We start from the raw sequence: 27990 nt of genomic DNA, 5'->3' as shown, positions 1-27990 counted from the left end.
AGCCTTGATTGCTGTTACCAAGCATTTACTGACTGTCAGTAGCATAGATGTCAAGACCATATCTGAAATTTATTTTATTTACCTTAGCACATTAAAACAGCTGGAAAATAGTGATTGATTAGGAAAAAAGAAATTTTAAAAATGTGATTGTTATTACTTAGGTAATAGTGGCAGAGAGGAGTGGAAGTTTTTGAAATGTTCATCCACCAAAGGGGAGAGGGATTGATCAGGAGGGATGCTGAGGTATTACTGGTGGTGATGGGATCAAATTCAATGCAGGTTCTGAAGAAACAAAGGTCTGGATATCCTCTGCTTTTGTTTCTTTTTCTCACTATATTTATTCTGAAATTTTATTTGTCAAAAATATAAAATTTAGAAAGAGCTAACATTTTTGCTAAACTCTCTTTATATTGAAGCACAACCAAAGTTATGGCTTCTATAGGTTAGTGAAAGATGCGACTCTTTCAAAATATCTTATCTCAAAGGAGGTGAAGTGAGCTTGTGAGCAAGTCCTTCTTACAAAGAACTCTGTTTGACAATCTTCCCAGCAGTCAAAAAGGAAAAGATATAACCTAGCAAGTTCACAGACTTTATTTAGACTTTATATAGTGGCTGGTCTAATGACCTCTTTCACAAAGTTTGGTCAGGAGACTGAGAAGAAAGATCTCATCTATATCATACGAAAAATAAAAATGGAATTGAAAAAAAGACTTTAATGATGTTTCTGCAAAGAATCATTTAGAGAAATAAAAATTACAGCTGTGTTCAGACTGAAACCCTAGATTCAAAACAGTCTGAGCTTCAAGGCAGTGCAAATCTATATACAGACATTGTGGCTTGGGTTTTTATCTACAGGAAAGGTTCAGGGGTCACCGAAGAGAAGAGTCCAAAACATGATGATATGTTTCAGTTCCTCCTGTGGTCACTGCTTCACTCTACAAAGTTTCCAGTGTTCTAAAGCTAAAGCAGGACATTGCTATTTAGGGAACTAGAACTCACTGTAGCCCTGGAAGCACATTTTTGCATCATTGTTTTACCATTTTATTTTTGTTCTCACTTTAAAAACTCGGCCTGACAAGCAGAATAGAGCAGTGAAGACTCCCTTTTCCTTTTTTAGTGCACCTGAAATGCTCAGGAGTAAATAACAATTGCTTAAGATTGCATTATTTGGTCAGTTTAGGTTTAATACTATATTTGCGGTCATTAGCAGCTTCCCAGAGTTTCAAAATACAGAATTTGCACTGTGTCCATGACTTTTAAGCTATCAGATACATTACAGGATCACACCGTACTTAGATTTCTGACTCATGTACTCTGCAAGTGTAATGGACAGGTCCATGCACGCTACATTTCCGCCGTCGTGCTCAGCCCCTTGTTCTGACTCACTAAAACATAAGAAACTCCCACTGAGACAGGCCAGTGGTCCTTCTAGCACAGTGTTTTCCCACAACAAAGACAAGACATTTCTGGAGTTGCTTTTTGCCATGCATTTTCCCCCTGTGTGACTGTAGTAGAGCCTGAAATGTTGGAACTAGGCATATTTAGAGGGTACATGCCTTCTGCTTCTCTTTAAAGGAACCTGTTTAAAGACCATGAAACTGTGGAATCCTTTTTTGAACCTGCCAAAACCCTCTACTCCACAGATACCTGCGGCAGCAAATTTCACTTCACTATCTGCTGCATAAAGGAATACTTTGTGTTATCGTTTTTAAACAGATATCTTAATAATTTTAATGAATCTCAGTGGCTCTTGGTATTAAAAGTAGGATTTTCATATGGGAATTTTCCTAATTCAGTGCTTGTTTAGGCAGTGAGAGTCAGAAGCTTCCCAGGTGAAGACTGGTGCCTGTGAATTTGCAATTAATTTGCTACAGGTACCTATGCAAATCACCTCAGATTTTCTTTTGTTATAGTGTAGCTCAATGATTTGTGGGAAGTGAGCAGAACGTTACCAGAACAGACACAGTGAATGTGTTTAAACATTCAGTGCTTAGTCAGTCCTTATCTGTGCTTCAAAAATAGTTGGTTATTAGTAATAATAATGAGCACTATTGCTTTGGCAAGCCTTCCTCCTTCATATAAACCCTACACAGAAGATTTGAGTAAATTTTTTGGGGGAAGGAGGGTTAATGTTTAAAATATTTGCAGTGAATGTGGAAACAGATCTTTTTTTTTCTCTTGAATACAAGATGGGTTTCTGCTTCACTGGAACAGAGGAGGGCAATATCTCCCAAGAGGCTCAAAAGCCTTGAAGATAATTGCTGCCAGGATGGGTTAGTTTAAGCCTGTGTTTGGATAGAGCATGTGGCAGTATCTCTCAGGATGTATGGTATTAGGAAATGCAGTTCATTTTGATTGAACTAGCAAGGAAAGGATTTCTGAAATAATATTATACAGTAAACAAACTCCACTGCTGTGGGCTGAGCTCATTCAAGCTCTTAGGAGTCAGTAAGTCTGTTATACTCTGGAACAGCTGCAACTGTCACTTTTTGTCCTTTATTTTTTCACACCACTTTTTGAATTAAGGTCAGCTCTTTACTGTAATGAGTCAGAGATGCCTAGCTAGACCTGGAGTAAAATGTCTGGTAAATTCCTGCCCAATCCAAACTAAAGGTGTGCACGTGTGTGTGAAGGCTCAGGTGACTTCCCCCCTTCATATTTATCCTCATCCTCAGTGCCACTTCTGTTGTCTAGGCTGTATGTCCTGAGTAACACAACACAAACGCAGTAGCCCCAAAACAGAGATGGAGTAGAGGGCTTTGCGCTATAAGAAAATTTCCTTTGTGTAATCAAAGCAACATCTGCAGCTACTCCAATTTTCAGAATAATTTTTCCAGTCTGCTTGTAGGTTCTTCTGCCATTCATCTATCCATAAAGCAGAGGATTTTGTGGTTTTTTTCTCATCTGCTCCATAGGTGTCCTTCCACATCAGCATGTATGTATCCAATATGAAATTAAACAGGAAGGTGCAAGCCTGTTCCTGCTGTTATGTGTGTATGCGATAGGAATATTTCCCTGGCCATAAAAGCTGATTTGCTTTTTAGTTCCCTTATCTTATAGCCCCCAATATGAAAGGATTGCATAGAGGTCAGAACAGACTAGAAGAAGAAAAATTGATGAAAAAACTGTGGACTGGATGTAAAGTTAACAATGGCTTTATACCCTCCATGAGTGGGTTACAATAAAAATATGCCTTATTAGCAAAAATATAAGTAAAGAACCTGTGCTTCTACTATCTAAAATTTTGTGTAGACATAGGACAAGATCCAAGATTCACCGTGCTTACAAAGCTACTTGTATTATGGACCTACCTCAGTTTTTAGTTCAAGCAAAAAACCCATCAGCAAACCTCCAAATCCCTTAGTAGGTCTTCGTATGAGGTCCATTTAAAGTACCCAGAGCTCTACACAGAAAACTTAAAAGAGTGTCTTCTTATTTGATTCATGCAGTGACCTGAATAGATGAGTACTCTGCAAACAGATGAAAACAATAATTGCCTTTTTGAGCAGGCATGTTTTGCTGCCTGTAGAATTGCTTAAAACTCAATCTCACTCTCTTTTTTTAAATATTTCTCCCTCTGGCCCTCTCTCAGGTTTTATTGTGCACTGCCTCTCTGCCTTCCTGAACTCATTTAAGATGTCTAGTTTTGTATAAGCACAAAATGCTGATAAGAATACTGCTGTGATTCCTTGCAATAGTGACTGTGCTGAAAAGTAGCACAAGTACACATATTGATAAGGAGTCTATTGCCTGAAATGCTTTGACACATGTCAGATGGAATTTGCTTTTGGGCTGAAGGCCAACTCCAGGCTTCTGTACCTCTTAGGACCCACTTAAGAGCTATTAGGAGAGTTTAAGCGGTGCACAAATCTCTTGTTGGCTGTCTGCACCCACTGTAAAGCATTAATGGTAGAGGACTGTGTTTTTTGCTCTGCTGCTGGTAGGTGTCATATTTATCCTCATCCTCAGTGCCACTTCTGTTGTCTAGGCTGTATGTCCTGAGTAACACAACACAAACGCAGTAGCCCCAAAACAGAGATGGAGTAGAGGGCTTTGCGCTATAAGAAAATTTCCTTTGTGTAATCAAAGCAACATCTGCAGCTACTCCAATTCTCAGAATAATTTTTCCAGTCTGCTTGTAGGTTCTTCTGCCATTCATCTATCCATAAAGCAGAGGATTTTGTGGTTTTTTTCTCATCTGCTCCATAGGTGTCCTTCCACATCAGCATGTATGTATCCAATATGAAATTAAACAGGAAGGTGCAAGCCTGTTCCTGCTGTTATGTGTGTATGCGATAGGAATATTTCCCTGGCCATAAAAGCTGATTTGCTTTTTAGTTCCCTTATCTTATAGCCCCCAATATGAAAGGATTGCATAGAGGTCAGAACAGACTAGAAGAAGAAAAATTGATGAAAAAACTGTGGACTGGATGTAAAGTTAACAATGGCTTTATACCCTCCATGAGTGGGTTACAATAAAAATATGCCTTATTAGCAAAAATATAAGTAAAGAACCTGTGCTTCTACTATCTAAAATTTTGTGTAGACATAGGACAAGATCCAAGATTCACCGTGCTTACAAAGCTACTTGTATTATGGACCTACCTCAGTTTTTAGTTCAAGCAAAAAACCCATCAGCAAACCTCCAAATCCCTTAGTAGGTCTTCGTATGAGGTCCATTTAAAGTACCCAGAGCTCTACACAGAAAACTTAAAAGAGTGTCTTCTTATTTGATTCATGCAGTGACCTGAATAGATGAGTACTCTGCAAACAGATGAAAACAATAATTGCCTTTTTGAGCAGGCATGTTTTGCTGCCTGTAGAATTGCTTAAAACTCAATCTCACTCTCTTTTTTTAAATATTTCTCCCTCTGGCCCTCTCTCAGGTTTTATTGTGCACTGCCTCTCTGCCTTCCTGAACTCATTTAAGATGTCTAGTTTTGTATAAGCACAAAATGCTGATAAGAATACTGCTGTGATTCCTTGCAATAGTGACTGTGCTGAAAAGTAGCACAAGTACACATATTGATAAGGAGTCTATTGCCTGAAATGCTTTGACACATGTCAGATGGAATTTGCTTTTGGGCTGAAGGCCAACTCCAGGCTTCTGTACCTCTTAGGACCCACTTAAGAGCTATTAGGAGAGTTTAAGCGGTGCACAAATCTCTTGTTGGCTGTCTGCACCCACTGTAAAGCATTAATGGTAGAGGACTGTGTTTTTTGCTCTGCTGCTGGTAGGTGTCATTCATGGGCCTGCTGGCAATTTTGATCTCACTGATGCAGCCACACACAGGCCTCAAAGGCAAAGGGGTGAAGTGGAAACACAAAGCTGAATTGCTTTCTGTGCTCTGTTCTATCTTTGTCAGGATTCATTGAACATAAAAGCTTTGAATTTCCTAAGTGGAATAAGCTCTTAAAAAAAAATAAAAAAATTTTAGAGTAGTTATTGAGAAAATATAATGACAGAAACTGTAGAACAGAATACTGTGGGTATATTCTGCGACGAGCTGCTTCTTCATAAGCATACATAGATGGCAGGTTCATTCCTGTCACTCTGTGCATTGTGGAGAAAATTATACTTATTGCCATTACTGTATCCTTTTTCCTCTGTTCATGGTCAGAAGACTTGCAATGCTGCGTATAGCATGTGAAACTATTAACACAGGATATTCTGTCCTGCAGCCATCAGCATGGGTCACAAGAAAAATTGGCTGGAGCACTACATTTCCAGTTTCTGTCAGTATGATGTCCATTTGGCTCTGCTTTGTCTTTGTGCACCCCTTGTGTCAGCAGCATCTCTGCTCCTTCAAGGAAAGAGTAGAGCAGGAGTAAGACTGAGAAGTGACTTTAATCATAGCTGCAAATGTAAACACCATTTCTTCTTCTGCTCTGTCTTCTCTTCCCCAGGGGACTGAGCTGCTGCCAGAAATTAAAGGCGGCTAGGAGTTCCCTGGTTGATGTAAAGTGTTGCAGCCAGTGTTTGAACATGTAATCTGTACTTCTTCATCCTGCAGGAGCAGTGCTCTTGTTGGCTGACACTGCCTTTATTTATTGCTTTGTGATCCCTTAAGACGTCTCATGATCTTCTTGTGGTTTTAATTCCATGGCTGAGAATCATTGGGTTAGAAATGTCTATTTACTATTTCTAGCTTTTTCTTATTTCTACTTGTGCATAAAACTGAATCTGCCCTATGTTAAGCTCTGTGCAGTCCCATGCAGCCTCCCTTTCTCCAAGAACTTTGAAGTTAAATAGGAAATCTGAATGACTGCTGGGAAAAGGTAGTATTGTGCCCTTTCACCAAAGGAGAACCAAACCAGAACAATGTGCCAAAAATGTTTGCTCTCCATCAGAATTAGGACTTATGGATTCCCATCCCCATTGCACCAAAAAAGTTAGTTAATACCATCATCTATCATATTTTCCTCAATCCTTTATGCCTCAGATATGTACATTCTTAGGACATGCGCTTGGCCATCAATACTGAAAAGAACAAGAAGACTCTCTCACTGAAAGCAGTTATTATCATACAGAGTTACTGGAAACCTGAATGCAAGTGAGCAAATAATAAATGGCAAACCCAAACAAAATTAACTGAAAAAAAAAAATAATATCTGTAACTGGTCTGTATCCTGCAAACTGTTCTCCCCTACTGCCTCTGGTGCTTCTTTCCTCTCTATATTCTAAGGGAAATCACTGGTTGTAATGATGTCCAGGTAAACAGTGGATTTTGAAAGAATGCCACCACATGCTAGATGTTTTTGTACTGCTATAAAATACGTATTACTGTATCTTTAGTCTTTTATATTGCTGTAAAATAAAATTTTTGATTCCTATGAAGTGTGGGAGCACAAGGTTTTTCCTGTATGAAGTGCTCTGGTGTCATTCCTGGAGCCGTGAGAGTATTGCCCGTTCTCCACCTGTGCATACAGAAAAGTGTAATTGGATCACTGGGAAAAGATAACAAATCCAGATCCCCAGACCCTTGTCAGGCACTGTTGATGCTGAGATTTTGTACAGTTGATAAATAATTCAGCTATTTAGCTAAAAAGGGATTTCAGAGGCTTAGTTGTACATTTTTCATCCATCATTCTAATATCTTTCCCCTTTTTCGTTAACTGGCTATATGATGGCAATGATTTAAAAATTTTGCTTGATAACCTTCTGTTTGCCTGTTACAGGAGCTGTGTCATATAAGCAAGATTTATTCTCTGGCTGGGGATCATGTTTTGTTCAGTGGTCCCATGAATGACTAGCCCATACCTGAAAGGTTTTCTGAAGCAGTTAGGGTGCAAACAGCTTTATTAATCTCTCTTGATAGCTCCTTAACAGTGTTTATAGCATAGCACTTAGTACTGTGAAGGAGCAGCATGTTAAGTAATATTAAAAGGGGAAGGAGAGATCTCCATCTGGCTTTGTTGGAAAGATGAACATATGATGATACTTTCAGCTTTATTTATATCAAGGTGCCTAAGAGGTTGAGGGGCGGCTAGTGCCATATTTTCTCCCTGGGCCATATGCTACAAATAGGGAAGATAAGAACATGGCAGCCCACACTCATTTGCCTGAGACCCTAAATGAATGATACCCCACAAGGTAATGTGACACCATGCAGAACCTCATCAGTGATGTAGCACCATGCAACACATTTAAAATGTGTCAAGATGTTGTCTCCACAGAAGCAATGTTTAGTCACTTAGGTCACTAAAAGCAGCATTTTCAAATTATCCACAGACGTTTTGCCAGGCTGCCCACATATCTCTAGATAAAAGCAAACTGTTTGCTTCACAGTGTAGAATAATTTATAGGTAGGGACCAATTTGCTTGCAAAGAAACAGCAGGTTGCCTTCATTTTTTCTTAGTACAAAATGCATTATGCTAAACACAGTACAGAACATTTGTGTTGCAAAAGGGGAATTATTTTAAATTAGTTTAGTATTATTAGTTTTCCTCAAACAGACGTGTCCAGTTTTTGTCACAGAAAGATGTAAGCCCTCTGGAAAAGGGTCAAGAAAGCGAACAAAGAGTACCTTTTTTTTTCCTTTTACAATGTTGAGTACAGCTGTACAGAGGGAGATAATTCCACAACTTTCAGCATTTTAAAATGTGGAATGTAAACATTATTTTATGAATGCTTTCCTGAAATGAAATTGTATCAAAACTTACCTTTTTGGGTAAAAAAGTCAATTTTCACTCTTCCTCTATTCTTCTCTCCCTCTGGTCATAAATGATCAGAAAGCATTGGCTCTCAGGCACATTTTCTATTGAAAACATAATCAAAACTGACAAATCTCCATGAAGCATTTTGGCTTCAGTGAAATAATATATTTTAATGAAAATGCATTTTGTTGAAATGTTCCAGATAGCTCCTCATGTAAGATTATTTTCATTTGCCATTTCCAACTTTCTCAGTCCAGCTGTACATCATCACATAGTGCATTGCTGACTTTATGGAGTTGTAGATGAGATCCATCAAAACTATTTCACCTAAGACATGAGATCAGTTCTTTGGGGATGAAAGACTAGGGAATTAATTCGCCACCATACTAAATAGATCATTCTCACTTTTTTGACAAATTTGTTAAGTTTTGAACAGTGCAGCATTAGACCGGTGAAAAATTAGACTAGGCCTTGAGGGAAGGTTAATAAAGACACCAATAGCCTTTTGCTAATAGGTGCAATACTCTATTTAATATGAGTCCTGGAGGTGATCATCTGTTCCTCTTTGCCCACTGGAGTGAAAATACCATGATGGTCACCATCTGGAGTAAATTTTCAACAATCAGCAATTTTATAATGAAAGTAGGGATATTTCCTTATAAACAGATGCTTGGGCTATCAATGACTTTGGGCTGCCTTGAAGTCCTGTACAACTCAGAAGCTCACATTAGGTAAAATGTGGAGTTCCACATGTTTCCTTCTCCTTTGTGTTGTATGAGGGAATCCTACCTGCTTGTGCAGGCAGTTAAAGATTTTACTTTGTAATTTGCCGTATGTATCCTCGTTACCTTTTACTCTGACAGCTATAATTAGCTAAAATAGTTGTTCTTGACGATTCCTACATTAGAATTCAGGACTCCACAGGCAGGAAGTCCTTAGTGGCAGTTTTTAATTTCTAAAACTCTCCTTCTGGTTCTACCAGAAGCTAAAACAATCTATAGTAAAGGTCTGAGCAGGATTAATCCATGCAGACAGGCATTTGGATTGGACTGGGTGGTATGACAAACCAAAAGATAAATGTGGATGGATAGCACAACAGTGTACACTAATGCAGCTTCCAGTAGGAAATGTGCTTTTTCTTTGATGTTTTCCATTAGATGTTCTATAGTCTTTCATTTCTGAAATTGAAAGAGGTATACTGTTTTTTATAACTAAAAATAGTCATATCCCTTGACATACATTGACTATGACAAAACACTGTATGAACCTGTAGGGTATCTGTGTGCATGAGCAGGGATGATTTTTTTGGTCACAGCATGGAGACACAAATGTTTCTGCGCTCAGAGGTTTATTCATTATCACAGATGATACAGTCTTGATGAAGTTATGCAACATAAAGTTTTGAGAATAAGTCCCTCCTATCATAAATAAATGTTACAGTTAATGCAGGAATGAAGATATGTTAGTCTAGGCAGGTTTTATTCTCCACATCTGAACTTTGGCACTTCAATGCCCACTTATGGACAGGTTTGAGAAGCTGAGTAGGATGCGTGGCTCAGCACAGTGCCTGGCAGGATGAATGGCATCCTTGAACTCCTGGCTCCACCTGAAGCCTTTATGACATTGTTCTTGTAGCTATTTCAACTCTGCCTCCTGGAGTAAAGTGGTGACTCTAGTGATTATGTCTTGTAGTTTGTTCTCTCTTTTGACCTGACACCATTACCTACTAATCTGTAGAGGAGAAAAATCTGCTGTAGCTGTATCCGTCATAAAACTCTTTATTTTCCATTGTTAACTCTCTTTTCCCCCCTCCCTCTTGCATATCTCATATCTATGCAGTAATGGCACTTTGTAGTAACCCAAAAGTAAGAAACAGTCCTGAATCATGAAGTACATAGAATTCAAGCTGGGAATAATGCTTATTGTTAGAATATAGAAATATTAATTTTCCCAGAAACAGAGTGCTATACTGCTTAAACAGTTTGTCAGGCATATAACAGAGACACTGTCAAACAAGCCAGCAATCGCTGGTGATCCCAGACATCTGTGAGGAACTAGAAGTGTGTGCATGTGTGTGGAGATGGACAAGGTGGGGAGAAAGCCCGATGTTTAGCCATTTATTTGTGTCTGAAGGGGAGAGAAAGTTTCCTGCTGCCTTGGCTCCCCCTCCTGGTGGTCAGGACTTGGGCTCTGTCAGATCCCTGTTGACTGACAAGAACCTGTACATGACCCATATTTCCAAAGACAAAGCTTTTGTTGGTTATAGAATCATGCCTTTTAGAAAGGGATTTCCTGAAGCTTGCATCCTTCTGGGAAATGTGTCTGCTTAATAATTTGCAGGAATGTATCTGGAAAGAGATGAAAGGTTTGGAGGAGCGGAAGGTTAGAGAAGAGCAAGGGGGAGAAGGATGGAGAATGACGTCTTTACAACCGTTGTTGCAAGATGTAGTACTCTCTAAACTTTCTCCTGCCTCTACCAAGACAGATCCAAATCTGTTTCACTTGCCTTCAGCAAGCTGCCTGATCTGAGCTTTTGAGAATGATTGTAAGTGCAAATTGAGAGGCAAAACCAGAAACGTCCTGATCAGAGCAGAAAAGAATACATGAGGGAAGAGCTCATTTGTGTACATTTGCTGAATCATTTTGCTAACAGTATTGCAAAGGCAATAATATCTTTCTCTCCCAAAGCTGTCTGTATAGACTTCATAGTGTCTGTAACCGTATGGAATCACTGTAAGATTTCCTTCCAGTACTAGCTACTGATCATTATCCTGACATAATTATTCCCTTGAGAAGAGGGTACCAGGGTTGGTTTCTCCTCTTCCTCTTCACCTCTTTTTCTTCCTGCTTACCTCTTCTTCTAACATAATACACACCCATAACTATGACAGAGCCACAGCAGCATGCATGCAAAAGGGCTTCCTGTAAAAACATTTTGGTTCCTTTGGGTCATTTTCTCTGTGCCTTTGATGCAGAGATTGTAGCCTCACATTACATTTTCAACACAAAGTTCAAAACCAAGGAAGTTACACAGAAACGTACACAGTAAACCATCACCTTAGGCTTGTAATCAGTTAAAGAAAAGCATGATGGCCATTTGTGTGTAGATGTGAACTCTACTTATGTGGAAAAAATGGGTTTTGTTAAGTATGATTCCATAATTATTTTTGTTACCAGATGGCATTTTTGTTAAGCACTAGGAACTCTGTACTACGTTTCAGAGGAATGGAATTAGATTTGTTTTCTGGTTGTCATTCAATTCCAGACGTAATAGCCTTGTACTTACTGTATATTATAATTATGTAGAGAAAGATTATGACTTGATTATGACCTTGGTCTGCAGTAAAGCCAAGAAAATTTATGCTGAATGTTTTTGTGCTAAATGAGAGTCACTGACTGGTAGTTTTGAAATGAGTAGATATGACCATTTGGTTTTGGTTTTGCTTGCCTTTCAATTTACGTAGCATAGCACGCAGGTTCAGATAAATGGATGAACTGCTAGGAAAAGTGGTGCTGAGTGGTTAGAGTATCAGAGAAAAAACCTTGGATTCCTGGGACCTATTTTTTTATTATTTTCAGGATTCCTTGAGGGAAAGAATAGCCAAATGTTGTTAATTTTATTCCCTCTAAAAAATTAATAGCCTTAATATAGAACATGGGAAGAGTAAAGAAGACAGACACCCTTTCTTCATGAGCACAGCAATACTCCTGTGCTTGTAACATAGGGCTGGAAGTATTCACATGCCGTCTGTGCTCCATATGCTATCTCCTCCCTTGCGTCTCTCTTATCTCCCCTGAACATTAATAGGTTTTCAGGCAGCCACAGGAACCTTGACTGCTGTGCCTGGTACTGCATGTTTGGAAGACTGCAGCATGAAAGGCGGGGAGGATGGCCCTGAGGGCAGCTTTGGAGCTTCTTGAGCACCATAAGCATAGCCACTGAGGCAATACTGGTCAGTAAGGTAGGAAAGAGTTTCATAAGCAGGCTTGTAGTGGGTTATTGGGCTTTTTTAACTAGATACCACACATTTATGATTAAGTAGCATTTTAGTAATATATTAATTATTGAAACATGTGTGTTTATTGAAGCTAAATTATTTCATAGCTATGCACAGCAGGGTGACTGAAGCTTGAAGTTCTGTGGATGCTTCTGACCAGTGAAGGGAAGGCTAATAAAACCTTCACCTTCTCAACTTGCAGCCAGATGTTTCAGCCTGTAAATACCTTTAATAAAATATCTTAAAGGTGCTGTTCAGTTGCAAGGTTGAACAAAAGCAAATTCGAAATTTTTATTCAGTACACAAAGCCAGAATTGTTCTCCAGCTAGCATTAGTCATGCCAAAAGAGAATTTAAATAAGTCAGTGTCAAAAAAGACAGTGAGATAAAAACATTGTTCAAAACTCCTCTTAAGATATGAAAGGGAACACTTCCATTGATGATAAGAACTCAGACCACTAAGCCAAATTTTCAGACATGGCCACCTAAAAAGTGTGCATATGTTCTCATCTATTTCAATGTGATTTTTTCAACTTTATTATATCATTCCTTAAATCCTAATGGGATTTAATATCCTGGCTGCAGTAAGACAGGAAATCTCCTAGACACTTGGAAGACGTGGCTTGTGCTCCAAGGAGGATATAGTGAGAAATAATAGAAATCAAGTGCACAGAGTAAGGAAATAGAAACAAAAATTACCAAAGTGATGATGGGGAAATGTGTTATTATTGAGGTATTTGCTTGTTGATTTCTTTAAAGTTAACCACGACAGATTCCCTTACCCTCATTCTCTCTTCCTAGATTGGTTTTTAGAATTTTCCAGCTTCACAATAAGAAAGGTCACTGCCATCTATAGTTTATGAGTCAATTCCCAAGATTTAAAGTCATGAAAGCTAAGGATATTGAGTGCCCTTGATTCCTCCACTTCCAAAATTCTCCTTCTGCAAATGATCAGTTCCTTTGCAGAGAAACTCAGTTCAGATCTTGTAAGAATATTGAAAACAGAAAACTTGCTTTAGGAAGCCGGCATATAAGGGATGGGGAGAAAGCTCAATTGCTCTACCTGCCTTCAGTTTTGGCAATTAGCTAAAGAACAAACTGTTTCAGCTTTTCCAGCCTTCTGCAATTTGTCGAGGATGTTTTTCTTTCAAAGAGTTTCTTTTTTATATCAAGCAGGTTGTTCAGCTCTTCAATCTATTTAATGTCTTTAGGGTAGAGATTTCTAACACAGGGAAAAAACTCACTTTTGCATTAGGGTCCCTGAGATTTGCTGAAAAATACTCCAAGTATGAATTATTATTAAACAGTTGTAAAAGCCTACTGAAGTAAAGCTTTTCCCCAAAAAAATGTTTAAGCACATTAAGCTGTATCCTTGCTTCCTCATTCCTTCCCTCTGCCACACCACAGTCAACCCTGAAGTCATAAATATCCGATCAGATTTGTCCTTGTGCTCTTGCTTAATACAGTCAACAGTAGTTACCAAAGCATATTTTCTGTATTGAGTTTTGTAGTATCAGTTTATTAAGGACTGATAGCCGGAGATTATGGTACTGGCATTAACAAAAGGACTCCCTTTCTCACTATCATAAAGGAAGAAAACAATAGGAAAATTTTAACAGATTTCTAAGGGCAAAATCCATGTAACAGTGAAAAGGAAATAAACTCCAGACTGCCAGCTTCCAAAGTGCTGATATACATAAGTGACTGTCCAGTCAAAACTCTTATACTTGTAGTATCTAATGATAAGTGCTGTGTGTTTGACCCAATTTGCTAGAATCATTACTGAAATCTTTTATTCAGGTGCCACATTTACCTAGGTGAGAGGTACTCTGGGCAGAGTCCTAGAATAAGGTGAATGCATAAATCATTTTTAATATGACATTCTTTCCTTAGGAGATTCCCAGCAAATCAGGAGCTGCAGCTGCCTGTGGCTGCACGTCCTCAGCTGGGCTTCCTACCATACCCGGGAGTCAAATAAAACCTAATCAGCAATCAGACTTACAATTGAAAGCGAGCTCAGTGAAGGGTTTTGCCCCTGTTAAGAGGTACAGACTGTCTCGCTCTGATGATGGAAAGGGAGTGAGAGAACCACTATTATTACTCTGTGTGGTCTCAAGCATCTCAGAGGAGGCTCTGCACATCCTTTCTTTATTTTAAAAAGACAGTGTCATGACGGATCAGAGCAGTATGATCTAGATGGGAGCCAGGCCATATTAAAGGCGGATAAACTGTCACACTTAGGCTCATGTTAGAATGTAATCCTGTTAGAGTTTCTCTACAGTATCACGTCATCTTACATAATTGAAAAGAAACCACTCTTGACTGAAATATGCCTGCAAGAGAGAAAACTTGAACAGTGGGGTAGCTAATCTTACTGTTTCTAGAAAAGGACAACACACAGTATAGGCTGCATAAAAATATACGTACATTTACCATTTGAATTCATAATGATAAGCTACAGGACTTTTCAGGGTCTCATTTTTTACCTCCAACTGCTCTAGCCTAGAGGCTGATACCTGATGATGCTCCAAATAAATATAGTAATCTACAAGTGCAAGGTTGCAGGGTTATAACAGTCTGACTCCTAAAGAGACTTTCTACACTGTCAGTCCATGGGGTTCCCAAAAGCAGCATTTGGGACATGTTATAAACTGCACAGCTGTAGCAGAAGAACAAGCTTTCATGTACTCCTGAATTACATTTCTCTTTGAATTACCTGGGTGGTGCTTATACTGCTTAAATAATGGGGGAAAAGACTTTTAAACATTATTTCTGTTCACTGAAATTCTGTTTTCCTGAAATCCCAGCCTATAAGTTTTCATCTGGGTCAGCAAAATGTACCCCCAGTATCAATACAGGCTGGGGGATGAAGGGATTCTCAGCAGTCCTGAGGAGAAGAACTTGGCGGTACTGGTGGATGAAACTGGACATGAGCCAGAAATGTGTGCTGGCAACATAGAAAGCCAACCACATCCTGGGCTGCATCAAAAGAAGCATGGCCAGCAGGTTGAGGGAGGTGATTCTGCCCCTCTACTCTGCTCTGGTGAGACCCCATCTGGAGTGCTTCATCCAGTTTTGGAGCCCTCAGAACAGGAAAGACATGGACCTGTTGGAATGTGTCTAGAGGAGGGTCTCAAAAACAATCAGAGGGCTGTAGCACCTCTGCTATGAGGACAGACTGAGAGAGTTGGGATTGTTCAGCCTGGAGAAGAGAAGGCTCCAGGGAGACCTTATAGCAGCCTTCCACAACTTAAAGAGAGCCTACAGGAAAGATGAGGACAAACTTTTTAGCAGGACCTGTTGCCACAGGACAAGGGGTAATGGTTTTAAACTAAAAGAGGGTAGATTTAGACTAGATAATGAGGGAGGTGAAACACTGGAACAGGTTGCCCAGAGAAGTGGTAGAGGCCCCATCCCTGGAAACATTCAAGGTCAGGTTGGACAGGGCTCTAAGCAACCTGATCTAGTTGAATAGGTCCCTGCTTACTGCAGGAGAGGTTTGACTAGATGACCTTTAAAGGTCCCTTCCAACCTAAAATGAAAATCTGGAAAAATACTGTGCTTATGTGACTGCAATTCAAGATCTGAGATCTACACATGCTTGGTACTTGTCAAAGTTTATATTCTTCATTAGATTCAAGTTTGTAAAATGCAGCATTTTTTTCAGTCATTGGAAACAACATATAACAAGACAAGATAACGTCATATAATACAGTAGTGTCTTTCGTTGTATGCTTTAGACAGTTGGATTGTTTTGTTATACATCTGAATAATAAATAATAGCTGGGAAGGAAAAAGTTAAAAAGTACACTTTAAAGCTGAAAATATGCATTAAAGAACTCATCTATACTAAAGCTAGCAAATTGTTTCTACAGCCATTCACAGACAACTGTGCAGCAGAATTAAAGAATTATCTAACCTTTATGGTTTCAAAGAAAGTGCTCTCCAGAACTGCTCACAAAACTGCTGTAGTTTGAGCTGATATCCTAAAATAATAACTTAGCAGATGTGAGCCTGTTTCATTTAGTAGAAAGCTAATTCTCAAGTCTGTTGACAGCACAGTTCACATCAGAAACAATATCAAGATGATAGTTTTAGCAAATATATGCCTTACAGCAGGGTATCTTGTATTTGTGGCTTCCCATACTTATTTAAAAGACTGTCCTCATAAGTAGCTAATTCACTGTGGAGGGAGGTGCAATAATTTGGCAGTGTGCATTAAGCTGGAGAATATACATAATGACATTACAGAAATAGAAGCAGAACATTCCAGAGTCTGGTAGGAAATTTAAAAAAAAGTGTGATTAAGTAATACATCCTAGAGTCTGCTGTCAGGCATCAGTGAATAGCATTCATTGAAGTCAGTGATTGTGCAAAAGGAAAAAAATATATCTGAGAAAAATCTCCAGTTGTATGGTTTAGTTTTAGGCTTGAAAAATGTTTTAGTTTTAGTATTTGAAACAGACTGTGAGAGGACAAAGACTGGAGGTACAATACACAAACACAAGTGATAGATCTAGCCTTCACTGAAGTCCTTCAGTCACTGCAATGACTTTGCATCAAATCTATTTCAAGACTATTTAACAGTAATATTAAACAATGATTAATATTAATGGATTTTTTTTCCCAGAAAACCATAAAGAGCACAGCCTTAGAATAGTCTTCTAATGAGCTTGATCTTCCCTTTGAAACATTACATGCTATTTTCTTTTTTTTCTTTTACAGGCAGGCCAGATCCGGCAGATAGCTGGTATGAGGACTTTGCTGACTTCAGAAAGCTGAGTGTAACACCAAAAGACTTCAGAGAAAGGAAATATTATCCCTCGAAGCAACTCATACACAGACAACTTTTGGTAGCTTTAAACTAACCTGTTGCTGACCTGCAAAGACACAGCTATTCTTTCTTTCAGCACACATGGAGGAAGGCAACAAACTTTGTAATCCTGGCTAATAAGACTGTGGCTTTCTTGTCAAAAGTAGGAGGTAGGCCAATTATAAAAGGATTATTTTATACTAAGCCTCCAGGACTTTGACACTGGCCTGAGTACTGGACATTAATAGAAGTCAATTTTAATGACCAGAGATTTTGCTACCTGTGCTTTATTATTGTTATTAGTTCTTTAACATTTTGGTACTTTATTTCTTTAAATTAGAAATGGGTTCGTGGACTAGAATGTGGCCCACAGATTGGGCCGTTCTCATGAAATCATGGCTTATCTTTTCCCTGGGGGTCTACATGCAGGTGTCCAAAACTTTCGCCTGCCCAAAAGTGTGCCGCTGTGACCGGAACTTTGTCTACTGTAATGAGCGAAGCTTGACCTCAGTGCCTCTTGGGATACCGGAGGGTGTAACCGTCCTCTACCTCCATAATAACCAAATTAATAATGCTGGATTTCCTGCAGAGTTGCACAATGTCCAGTCTGTGCACACAGTCTACCTGTATGGCAATCAATTGGATGAATTCCCCATGAACCTACCCAAGAACGTCAGGGTTCTTCACCTGCAGGAAAACAACATTCAGACCATTTCTCGGGCTGCCCTTGCTCAGCTTTTAAAGCTGGAAGAGCTGCATCTGGATGATAACTCCATCTCCACTGTTGGCGTTGAGGATGGGGCATTCCGGGAAGCCATCAGCCTCAAGCTTCTGTTCTTGTCCAAGAATCACTTAAGCAGCGTACCAGTAGGCCTTCCAGTGGACTTACAAGAACTTCGAGTAGACGAAAACCGAATTGCTGTCATTTCAGACCTGGCCTTCCAGAACCTTACAAGTCTGGAGCGTCTGATTTTGGATGGCAATCTCCTTACTAATAAAGGCATAGCTGAAGGCACTTTCAGCCACCTCTCCAAGCTCAAGGAATTCTCAATAGTGCGGAATTCACTGACCTACCCTCCTCCTGATCTTCCAGGTACACATCTGCTAAGGCTCTACTTGCAGGACAACCAGATAACCCATATACCACTTACAGCCTTTTCAAACCTCCACAAGCTGGAACGTCTTGATATTTCCAACAATCAACTTCGGATGTTGGTAAAGGGGGTGTTTGATAATCTCCACAACCTGAGGCAACTCACTGTAAGGAATAATCCCTGGTTGTGTGACTGCAGTATTAAGTGGGTCACTGAATGGCTCAAATTTATTCCAACTTCCATCAATGTACGGGGTTTTATGTGCCAGGGACCAGAGCAGGTCCGGGGTATGGCAGTCAGGGAGCTCAACATGAATATGTTGTCGTGTCCCACCACCACCCCTGGTCTGCCACACATCATCACCCCAGTCCCAGCTACAGCCATGCCAACTACATTAGTTCCCACCTCATCAGTTCCTCCCCCAAGTAGCAAATACAATCCTCTCACTCCCACCATAGCCACACTCCCCACTGTGCCTGACAGGGAGGACGGAGAAAGAGTGACACCTCCTATATCCGAACGGATTCAGCTCTCCATCCATTTTGTGAATGACACTTGCATCCAAGTTAACTGGATGTCTCTCTTTACCGTGATGGCATATAAACTCACATGGGTTAAAATGGGCCATAGTCTGGTAGGAGGAATTGTTCAGGAACGAATAGTTAGTGGTGAGAAGCAACACTTAAGCTTGGTAAATCTGGAGCCCAAATCCACCTATCGGATTTGTTTGGTTCCACTGGATACTTACAACAATTATCGAACTGGAGAAGACACTGTCTGTTCAGAAGCCACAACCAAGGCTTCCTTTTTGAGCAATGGCAGCAACATCCCCTCCAGCCATGAGCAGACGACTTCTCAGAACCTGGGCTCCCCATTTCTGCTGGCAGGGTTGATTGGGGGTGCAGTGATATTTGTCCTCGTGGTCCTGCTCAGTATTTTTTGCTGGCATATGCACAAAAAAGGGCGTTACACCTCCCAGAAGTGGAAATACAACCGGGGCCGTCGGAAAGACGACTACTGCGAGGCAGGGACCAAGAAGGACAACTCCATCCTGGAGATGACGGAAACCAGCTTCCAGATTGTCTCCTTAAATAATGATCAGCTCCTTAAAGGAGATTTCAGACTGCAGCCCATTTATACCCCAAACGGGGGCATTAACTACACAGACTGCCATATCCCCAATAACATGCGATACTGCAACAGCAATGTCTCAGACCTGGAGCACTGTCATACGTGATAGTGAGGGGACATGGGGGTGTCTAGGACAAAGAGAAAAAACTCTGGAAAAAAATAACCCCCCAACAACAATGAAAAAATTACATTTGATAAATGTTACACAGATGCATTTATGCATTTGAATACTCTGTAATTTATACGGTGTACTATATAATGGGATTTAAAAAAAGTGCTATCTTTTCTATTTCAAGTTAATTGCAAATGGTTTTGTAACTCTTTGCTTTTTAAATCTTTAAAAATATTGCTAAGTACTGTACAGGGTTGTACAATAAGAACCCAATGTCATGGCAAAGGAAAGAATGACTCATTCTTCAAACATTAACCACTTTGCTGTCGAAGCTGTCTGAGGGATGTTAAGTTTCTAGGTGTCCTGTAGTACAGGAAAATAAGTGCATATTAAAACAGGGTCACTAGGAACGGACAAAAGCAATTCAGATAAAATGGGTGCAAACCTTCTGACTTGAATCCGACAGTTGCTGTTGAGCTTCAAACAACTGGAAATACTTCTGTTCCCCTTTGTCAGTTCAGCATTTCCTACCTCCAACTGAAAGCTGGAGTTCTGAGTGCTACCAAAAAGGCTACTCATTTGATTAGTTTTCTCCCAGTATATTAGGAATAGGAAAGGTAGACAGAGCTCTGTGTCAAACTCAAAGTGACCTTGCTTCCAATTTGCAAACGCTACTCTGAAAATGTCCCCCAATACTATATACTTTTATGATAGAAACTGTTCTTGCTTTTCATTATGATTAAGAAGCTTTAGGCATTCTCTGACCCTTCTCAGTGGGAGATGAAGGTTATCAGTATGTAACAGATAGCTGTCATTAAGTTGCACCTCTCTTTAATAGAGCAGCATTTGTTGACACAGCATGTTCAGGTAAAACCTGAATGAGGGAAATTCTGAGTGCTCCCAGCTCTGCAGTATTCATGTAGAATTTGGAATCTAAGAGTGTATATTGCTAAAAATGGGATGCAAAATATGATGCCAATGGAAAGATTGCTATTGACTTTTATGGTTGAAGTCCTGTTTGATTTAGGGGTCTGAGTTACATTCTGTATGGAGAAGTAGGAAAAATAAGACAAACAAACAGGGAAAACAAGTAAGAAAGATCTTAAAAAAAAAAAAAATTATTATTGGAAAGGCCTCCAGGCCTATATGAACTGAAATATGTTTAGCAGGGAAAATTGTGTATAAATCCTGGTTGGGTTTTTTTTTTTTTTTCCTTCCCCGCCCCCCCTTTTCTTCCCAGTCAAGTATACAGAAGCAGACATTAACTAAGCATTTGATTAGCTGAGGAATTCTGAGAACACAAGTCCCTCTGAATTACCATTCTTTTATCTTAAGCTTTTGGAATTTTTCCACAGTGATCTGTGCTTTATAAGCAGTAGGTGGGCTTAGAATTTGCTTTTTTATTCCATCAAATTCTTTAGCTGGAATACCTTGTGAGTCCTTGAGCTTTACATGCAGTATGCAAAATATCATGCTTGTATTAAAACCATGATGCTGCTCTCAAAATTATATAATGTTCCAGCCATTCCATTGACTTTGTGATTGTCAAGAACTCTGGATTTCTTGCCAGCTCAGTGGTGGAATCTAATTCTTCCTTTCTTTCAGTTTGTTTGTTTTTTAATGCAGCTCATTTTCTCCTAAGCTTGGGGACAAGCAAAAATTCACAACAAAGAGAAAAAAAAAAGAGAGAGACAAAATTTCCTGAAGGAGTAGGGAACCAAAGAGAAAACTTCTTACAGTGACCAACTAGGGACAAGGAGAAGTTGTTAGAAGCGGATTGGAAGTAAAGGCTGAAGCACTTTCACTGTGGAATGCTTGGACTTTTCACTGCTGCTTATGTTGGGAGAGAGGGTTTTAATCCTTTCCTTTGCTCATTTCACTTAACCCATTCTTGAAACCCAGCAGTCTATGAGTATGCAGTTTCTGAAATTCAAATTGCATGATAACACTCATTTTCTGCAATGACAAATGAATCCAGTTATGATTGATTGCAAAGTACAATCATTGTATAAGGAAACAGATCCTTCCCCCAACACCTTTTATAATCACATTTTGAAATTCCACTCTATATTCTGTATATTTGCTATTTTCTCCAGCGATAACAGGTATTTTAGGCAACCTGTGTGGCTACTGTAATAGTAAAGTCACTGAAATTTTGCTGAATAAAAGGCTGCCATATGATTTCAAATGGTGTAATTCTAGGTAGAAATGTCTATGCAAAGTGTTTTTTTTCTGTGACCTATTTACTGAAGATTATGATGAGAAGGTTGATACCTTTGTTTTGTTTGTTTAATATGTTTTAGGTGCCAAAGCCCACAAGACAAGCAGTAAGTAGTTGTGCTTCTGCACGCTTCCATTGCATGCTGGAGTTTGTTTGAAATTAAGTAGAGCCAGAGATTCCCATTGGGTGTTGATGTAGTATTTAATTTCACTGAACTAACTAGCTGTATGTTTGATTTCAAAAGGCATCCTTTGAAAGTACATGCTTACTAGAATTTTGTACTTCAATGACTGATGCTGGAGGAATCTTTGTCCTTGATGAACATCTTCTGTTCTAGGCCTCAGGATACCATAGTTTCATGATGAGCTAGGCGCCTTATTTGTAGGAAATGACTTATTCAGGGAGTTCAGCCGTACTGCAGGTGAATGATCCACAAGTCCAAACTGATGACAACAAACGTGGTTACTGTCCTAATAGGGGGAAAGCAGAAGGCATTCACAAACTGTTCCTTTTGATCTCGGATGATGAAATGTGTATATATCTGTCTGTGAACTATTACTCGCTTATCTAGATCAAAAATCAAAATCATATTAAAGATAGCATAGTTTATGCTTCTTTTCAGTATGAAGAAGAATATATATATATTTATACAGGATTCTGACAAAATTTCTTTTCTATAAATACTCTTCTGAAAAAAAGTAGCAAGCCACTTATATCAAAATTTGTGGATAGAGCTGGGAGCATTGCCTAAACAAATTCACAGTTGTAGTCAAGTGAAAGGTCATATGTTTCATTTGAAGAATGTTTCTGCCAATTCTAATTGCTATCCAGCTGCAAAAGAGTTAATGTATTTCAACCTACAACAGAGTTTGGGACTTTTCAAATGCCAGTCACGCAAACAGCTGAGACTTTTTTTCAAGTCACACCTAGATAAGTACATAACCAGCAATTTTCACTGGGTAAAGTATTTGAAAAAAGTAGAGTTAAAATTGGAAAATGATCTTTTGGCAATGTAAAGTTTATGATTAGTAGCTTTTTCCCTGGGCTTTGTAAAAAGGGGGTCATCTTCACTTACTACAAATATCTGACCACAGATACTAACTAAATGTTATAGAGCAAAAGTCCCAAATGTGTGCATATATGACTCATACGAAATGTTCACTTCCAGGTCCTGATTTGAACAGGTTCATTTGACCTAGGGGCAAATGAGTGGTTTACAGACAAAATCTCATCCATCTTCCATTGTATACTGCTAATAGCTCACATAAATGTACAGAGAAAGATTTGTGAGTGGAATAATATAAGAGTTTAAATGAAATTATGTTAAAGGGAAATTATGACAACACTGCTGTGTCCAGTGCTTGGATTCCTTCTGAAGACCTATTTATGTACAAACAAGTCCCCATTTTCACAGATTCTGTCATTATAACAGGTGTTCCTTGCATGTAGCTTGCTGGCAGAAACAAACACCTGATGAATGCATGGACTTTGTGTTAACAGGTTCTTATTGGAGACATTATTATTTAATTTCTTCATAAGAATATTTAGGGATTGGGTTACTTCGGACCAAACAGATACTAGCAGTTTTCCCTGTAAGCCAATAAAGGACTAAAATGGATGTCAAGTAAAACAGAAAAATGAAGCAGCATATGCTATTTGCTACTAGCGTAGTTCAACTATATTTTTCTCTCAATCACATTTTCTCTTTTTGTGAGAGAAAATTTCTCCCTCTGAGAAATGTATCAATTTTAATGTTGCAAGCAAAAGAACTTTATGCATATTGTATTGTTGTTATGGTTTTAAGGGTCTACATAAGGCACTTTATTAATGACATTGCAGTGAAATTTCAGTCTCAGCTTTTGACAGTGAAGTGGTTAATTCCCATTGAATTCTCCATTTATAGTACTTTTCACCTTAAATTATAACATGGAGATATTAAAGTTTTTTTCTTTAGAACATGAGAATAATGGTTTTACTCATAACCTATCTTTCCAGCTCAGTGGAAAAACAAAACAGAAATGAGTGCCAAAACCAAAAGTTACTGGCTCTGAGCCTCAACAAATCCTGCCTGATGCTCTCTTTTAAACACAAAGATAATCCTAAGAAGCTGATGATCACTCCTTCCCTGAACTCTACTGAACAGGGCACTTTGTATCCCAGATGATACTACAGGCAATATTGAAACATTTGGCATTAAACTTTTGTACAGCAGAGAATGTCTTGCTCTTTAAAAGGATGCTGGCTAGTAGTCCATCTGGAAAACTAGTACAAAAGAGATTTGGCAGACTGTGATACTGGGGCTCTGTGGAAATGTGCCTCACGAGAGCTGAATTCTGATCGTCTCAGAAGCAGATAAGCTACTAAAAAAATTGTTGTCATCACTTGTGCCCAAATATTTGAAGGTGATCTTTCATAAAATTGATTTTAACTGAGACATGCACACTTGATTCTGTTATGTGTTTGGTATACTTTCTATCTTTAACATGGAAAAATAGATGGTTTGAAGTCTGCATTATCTGTTTTCTGCAATCTGCCATGTTGCACGCATTGTTAACTTCAAAACCTCACTATACACTATATATTATCTTGTTGACATATTCAGTAAAGAGTTATTTAAAAAAATACAACAATCCTGCTGTATTTATATGAGCAAGTTAATTAAAATAAGGATGTGACTATCTGAAAGGCAAAACAGAAAAACAATAGTTTCATGTACAAAATGTACTTTCACTCCTGGAAATATTTTCAAATGTTCTACTGTATATCTACCCTCTCTTCAGTTTCTAAAGAACAAATATTTTCGTCTTCTGTCTCTCAAAGAGTTAAACCATTTGTTTTCAATTTATTAGATTTAATCTTATCTTTATAAGATTATTTCATTCTGATATGCATATAGGAAAGCCCTGTAAAACAAGAACAGATTGGTATCAGTGTTTGCAATTAGTAGGTACACTTAAGCAGCTACACACGTCTATAACGAATATATATGTGGAAACTGTGACCCTTTGTATGCTTAGTAATTTGACAAATGCATTTGTCATTCATCCTTGACAGTCTTAACCTGCTTTTTTAGCTATTATTATCTATTTAATCTGTTTCCATGAAATGAAAGGTGAATTTTTTCAGCCCCCCTTCAAAATTGTTCTTGAATTTTCAAAATGCACAACATTCAGACATAGGCCTTAATAAATTTTTGTAGATTTTATACCTAACATAAATGATAATATATACAGTATATATAAAGACATGCTTTAGCTACTTAGAAATGAAAATTACCCCTCTTCTAGTTACATATACAAGAACTGATTTTTGGCTTTGATGGAACCTGAAATGTTGAATGTACAAGCTGTGTCACTTCAAAGCTTAGAAATGTAGTATTGCTGAGTGTCACAATTCCTCTATAAATTATCTTATTCTCTTCTTAACCCTATATATCAAATAAAACTACCGAAAGCTGCTGTGCAATACATCCACATCTAGGCCCACTGTTCCTTAAAATGCTTCCCTGAACTTAAAGTTTCTTCAGACCAGATTAGATGCTGGTAACTGAACCTTATTGCCTTACCACAGGAAGGTGGACAATCAACGTAAAGTGAATGATAAGCACTTGCAATCATTTATGCATTTTGCTTTCTCTCAAAAAAAAAAAAAAGACAAACACTGACTACATCAGATATTTTAGTAACTCAAAACGATTTATCTTAGCACAGATCGATCTTCGTATTTACTTTTTATATTTCTAAGCTCAGTTATCTGGAGGTGTTCACACACACGTGTGTGTGTCTGTAAGGTACTGGGGTTGTGTATAGAGGATTTAGCTACAAGGAACTCCCAAAGCAAGCACATCGAGGAGTATTTTTCACTATTGTTCAGTCAGTATTTTTCAATATTTCACTTAAAAAGGAATTCTACCTAAGAATAGTTATGGTGCCACATGGAGACATTACATTTGGTCATTAAAGTATGAAACAAATGTTTTAATTCTACTTGAAGCACCGCTGTTACTGAAGGCTTAAACTAAAAACCACAAAAATACTTCTATTACACAGGTAGAGACTTGGTGAAGTAACAATAATTTGCATTCCTAAAGCAAATTATTATACTGTTATGGTGAAATCCTGACCCCAGTGATTTCAACTATAAACCAAAATATTTATAGGAATAATTTATATATCAGGAGGATTATAAAAACATCCAGTATGACACATTGTATAATATGTCACACTCTGTATATCCAAATGAAATGCATCAATTGAGAAGGAAGTAGGTCTATGTATCTCTGTGGAAAAGCTAGGGGAACGGTGAAACAGACTTTACAGAAAATGAGGGGAGAGAGAAATATGTACTGAGCAAAATTGTCCAATGTAAAGCCACACAAGATACGGACATTTAAAGCCACAAACAGGTCACTGAGCATAGCAGGAATTTTCTTTGACACATAAACACACACATTTTCTGCTTACAACTCTGTATTGTGGGTAACACATGACTGCAAAAGTGCATGTGTGAATATTACAAGTTTATAGTATAGTTACACTTCTGTGGGGACATCTTATACAGAATAAGAATAATCTTGAATCTAGGCACTGGCTCTATTATTTACCTTCCTCTGTATAGAAAGGACTCATGTACAGAAGGAAGTAAAAAAACAACAAAAGTCAAGATGATTACACTATGCTGATTTTCTAAGTGTAGAATGCCTTGAAGAATGAAGACAGTGTATGAACTATTACAGAAAACCCAACTCAAGTACACGTGGTTACAACTTTAACATGTTCTGTGCCAAAGCAAGAAGTCTCTCTGATGACTAGTCAGAGAACTAAGCTGAACACAATCATTCTTGAAAAGCACAATTGCTGGAAAGATTCTGTTAAAGCGGTGTATTTCTTGAGTGAAATCAATATTTCCACTCCTATAGACTTTGAACAGGTGATCACACAACTAAATAAAATTCTTTGTGGTGGGGACTGGAACAATGTGTCTAAAAATGGAATGCTGTAATTTTCATAATTTGAAACTGCCTGTTTGTTGATGAAGAAAAGGCATATTTTGTTCTGTGAAGATGAAATACAGTAATAATGATGGACAGAATATAGAAATACTCCTCTTTACTGACATTTTATTGACATGGCAAAGAACACATACATATGCTCCATACATATACATTTGTGACAATTTTAAATTTCCTTTACAATTTTCAGACTCTTCAGATGACATAACTTCTTGAGACACTTCTAAGATATGTACAATATTCCAAAACATTTAAATCCTCAAAAAGTATTACATTCCCTTTCAATTAACAGAATCAAGAAAATGTGATAAAGTGAGTATTTACAAAAAGTGTAAATTCGCAAAGCTTTAGCAGTGGTAAAGGAAGGAAGGAAGGACACAAGGAAGGAAGAGAAAGAGAAGAAAGAGAGAAAGAGAAAGAAAGAAAAAGAGAAAAAGAAAAAAGAAAAAAAAAAGAAAGAGAAAGAAGGAAAGAAAGGGAAAGAAAGAAGGAAAAAAAAGAGAGGGAGGGATGGAGGAAGGAAGGAAGGAAGGAAGGAAGGAAGGAAGGAAGGAAGGAAGGAAGGAAGGAAGGAAGGAAGGAAGGAAGGATTACTGTTAAAATAGAATAGCTTTGCATTTCTATTTAGATGAGAAGTCCCTTCCAAATTTATAACACACTCACTTAGATGTCAAACTTGGGTTTGACTTGGAAGTCAAATAATTTAAATGACAGATTTTTAACCCTAAACTCATAGATCTTCACAAACTGATCTGTGCATTCACAGTTCAGGAACCAATATGTAATTAATTGCTCTCTAACTTACAATGCAAATGTTAAGAATTTTTCCCCCATTAAAGAAATATGTTAAGAAAATTTGAGAGTTGGTGTGAAGTCAAATACTGCAGTATATGTTCATGTGAACAATTTCATTTATTCAAGCAGAGCATTAACATGTCTTTGTAAGTGAGGACTGTGGAAGCAATGCATGCACATTAACTCTATATCATTTTCATGAAAACTTTTCTTGTTAGTACTAGACACTACACATAGCTGACAAAAAAGCACATGTGACTTACCAAGCATATATGACTTAGAAAAATAAACAATGGAAATCTGAGAATGGGGAGATATTCCAAATTATTATATTTATTCTAATGATATACAGTAGAGTAATTTAAGCAATTAAAATTCCCAGAAAAGTATTGGAGCTTTTCATATTAAAGATCACTAGCAGGCAAGAAGTGAGTCCCATTCACAAAAAACTAGTCTAGGCAGCCTTTCACTTTGATCTGCATTGCAGGTCTGTTTTGAAGTCAATATTTTCTTCTTTTTTTTTTTTTTTTTTTTTTTTCCTTCCCGTGATTACAGGGACTAGCGTCAGGTTCATAGTATTCTCAGATCTAATTGGTCATGCTGTTCATTTGGAAGTCTCTCCATGCTCTAATTTAGATTGCCATCTATGAAATGTTTG

At 38.2% G+C, this 27990-nt stretch overlaps 1 protein-coding gene across 2 annotated transcripts in view; it reads left to right on the top strand.

The window, feature by feature from the left end:
* FLRT2 (fibronectin leucine rich transmembrane protein 2) overlaps positions 1 to 26617 on the top strand; it is a 67331-nt gene extending 40714 nt beyond the window's left edge. For both annotated transcript variants that reach the window (XM_014941869.1, XM_014941870.1), the window contains exon 2: positions 16881 to 26617. In XM_014941869.1, coding sequence (XP_014797355.1) covers positions 17311 to 19299 — 1989 coding nt within the window. In that variant the 5' untranslated portion in view covers positions 16881 to 17310 and the 3' untranslated portion in view covers positions 19300 to 26617. The remainder of the gene's footprint in view (positions 1 to 16880) is intronic.
* The last annotated feature ends 1373 nt before the right edge of the window (positions 26618 to 27990 follow it).

The sequence above is a fragment of the Calidris pugnax genome, unplaced genomic scaffold (genome assembly GCF_001431845.1).
Source record: "Calidris pugnax isolate Ruff unplaced genomic scaffold, ASM143184v1 scaffold56, whole genome shotgun sequence".
Lineage (NCBI taxonomy): Eukaryota > Metazoa > Chordata > Aves > Charadriiformes > Scolopacidae > Calidris > Calidris pugnax.
This window is presented reverse-complemented; position numbering and strand designations above follow the sequence as displayed.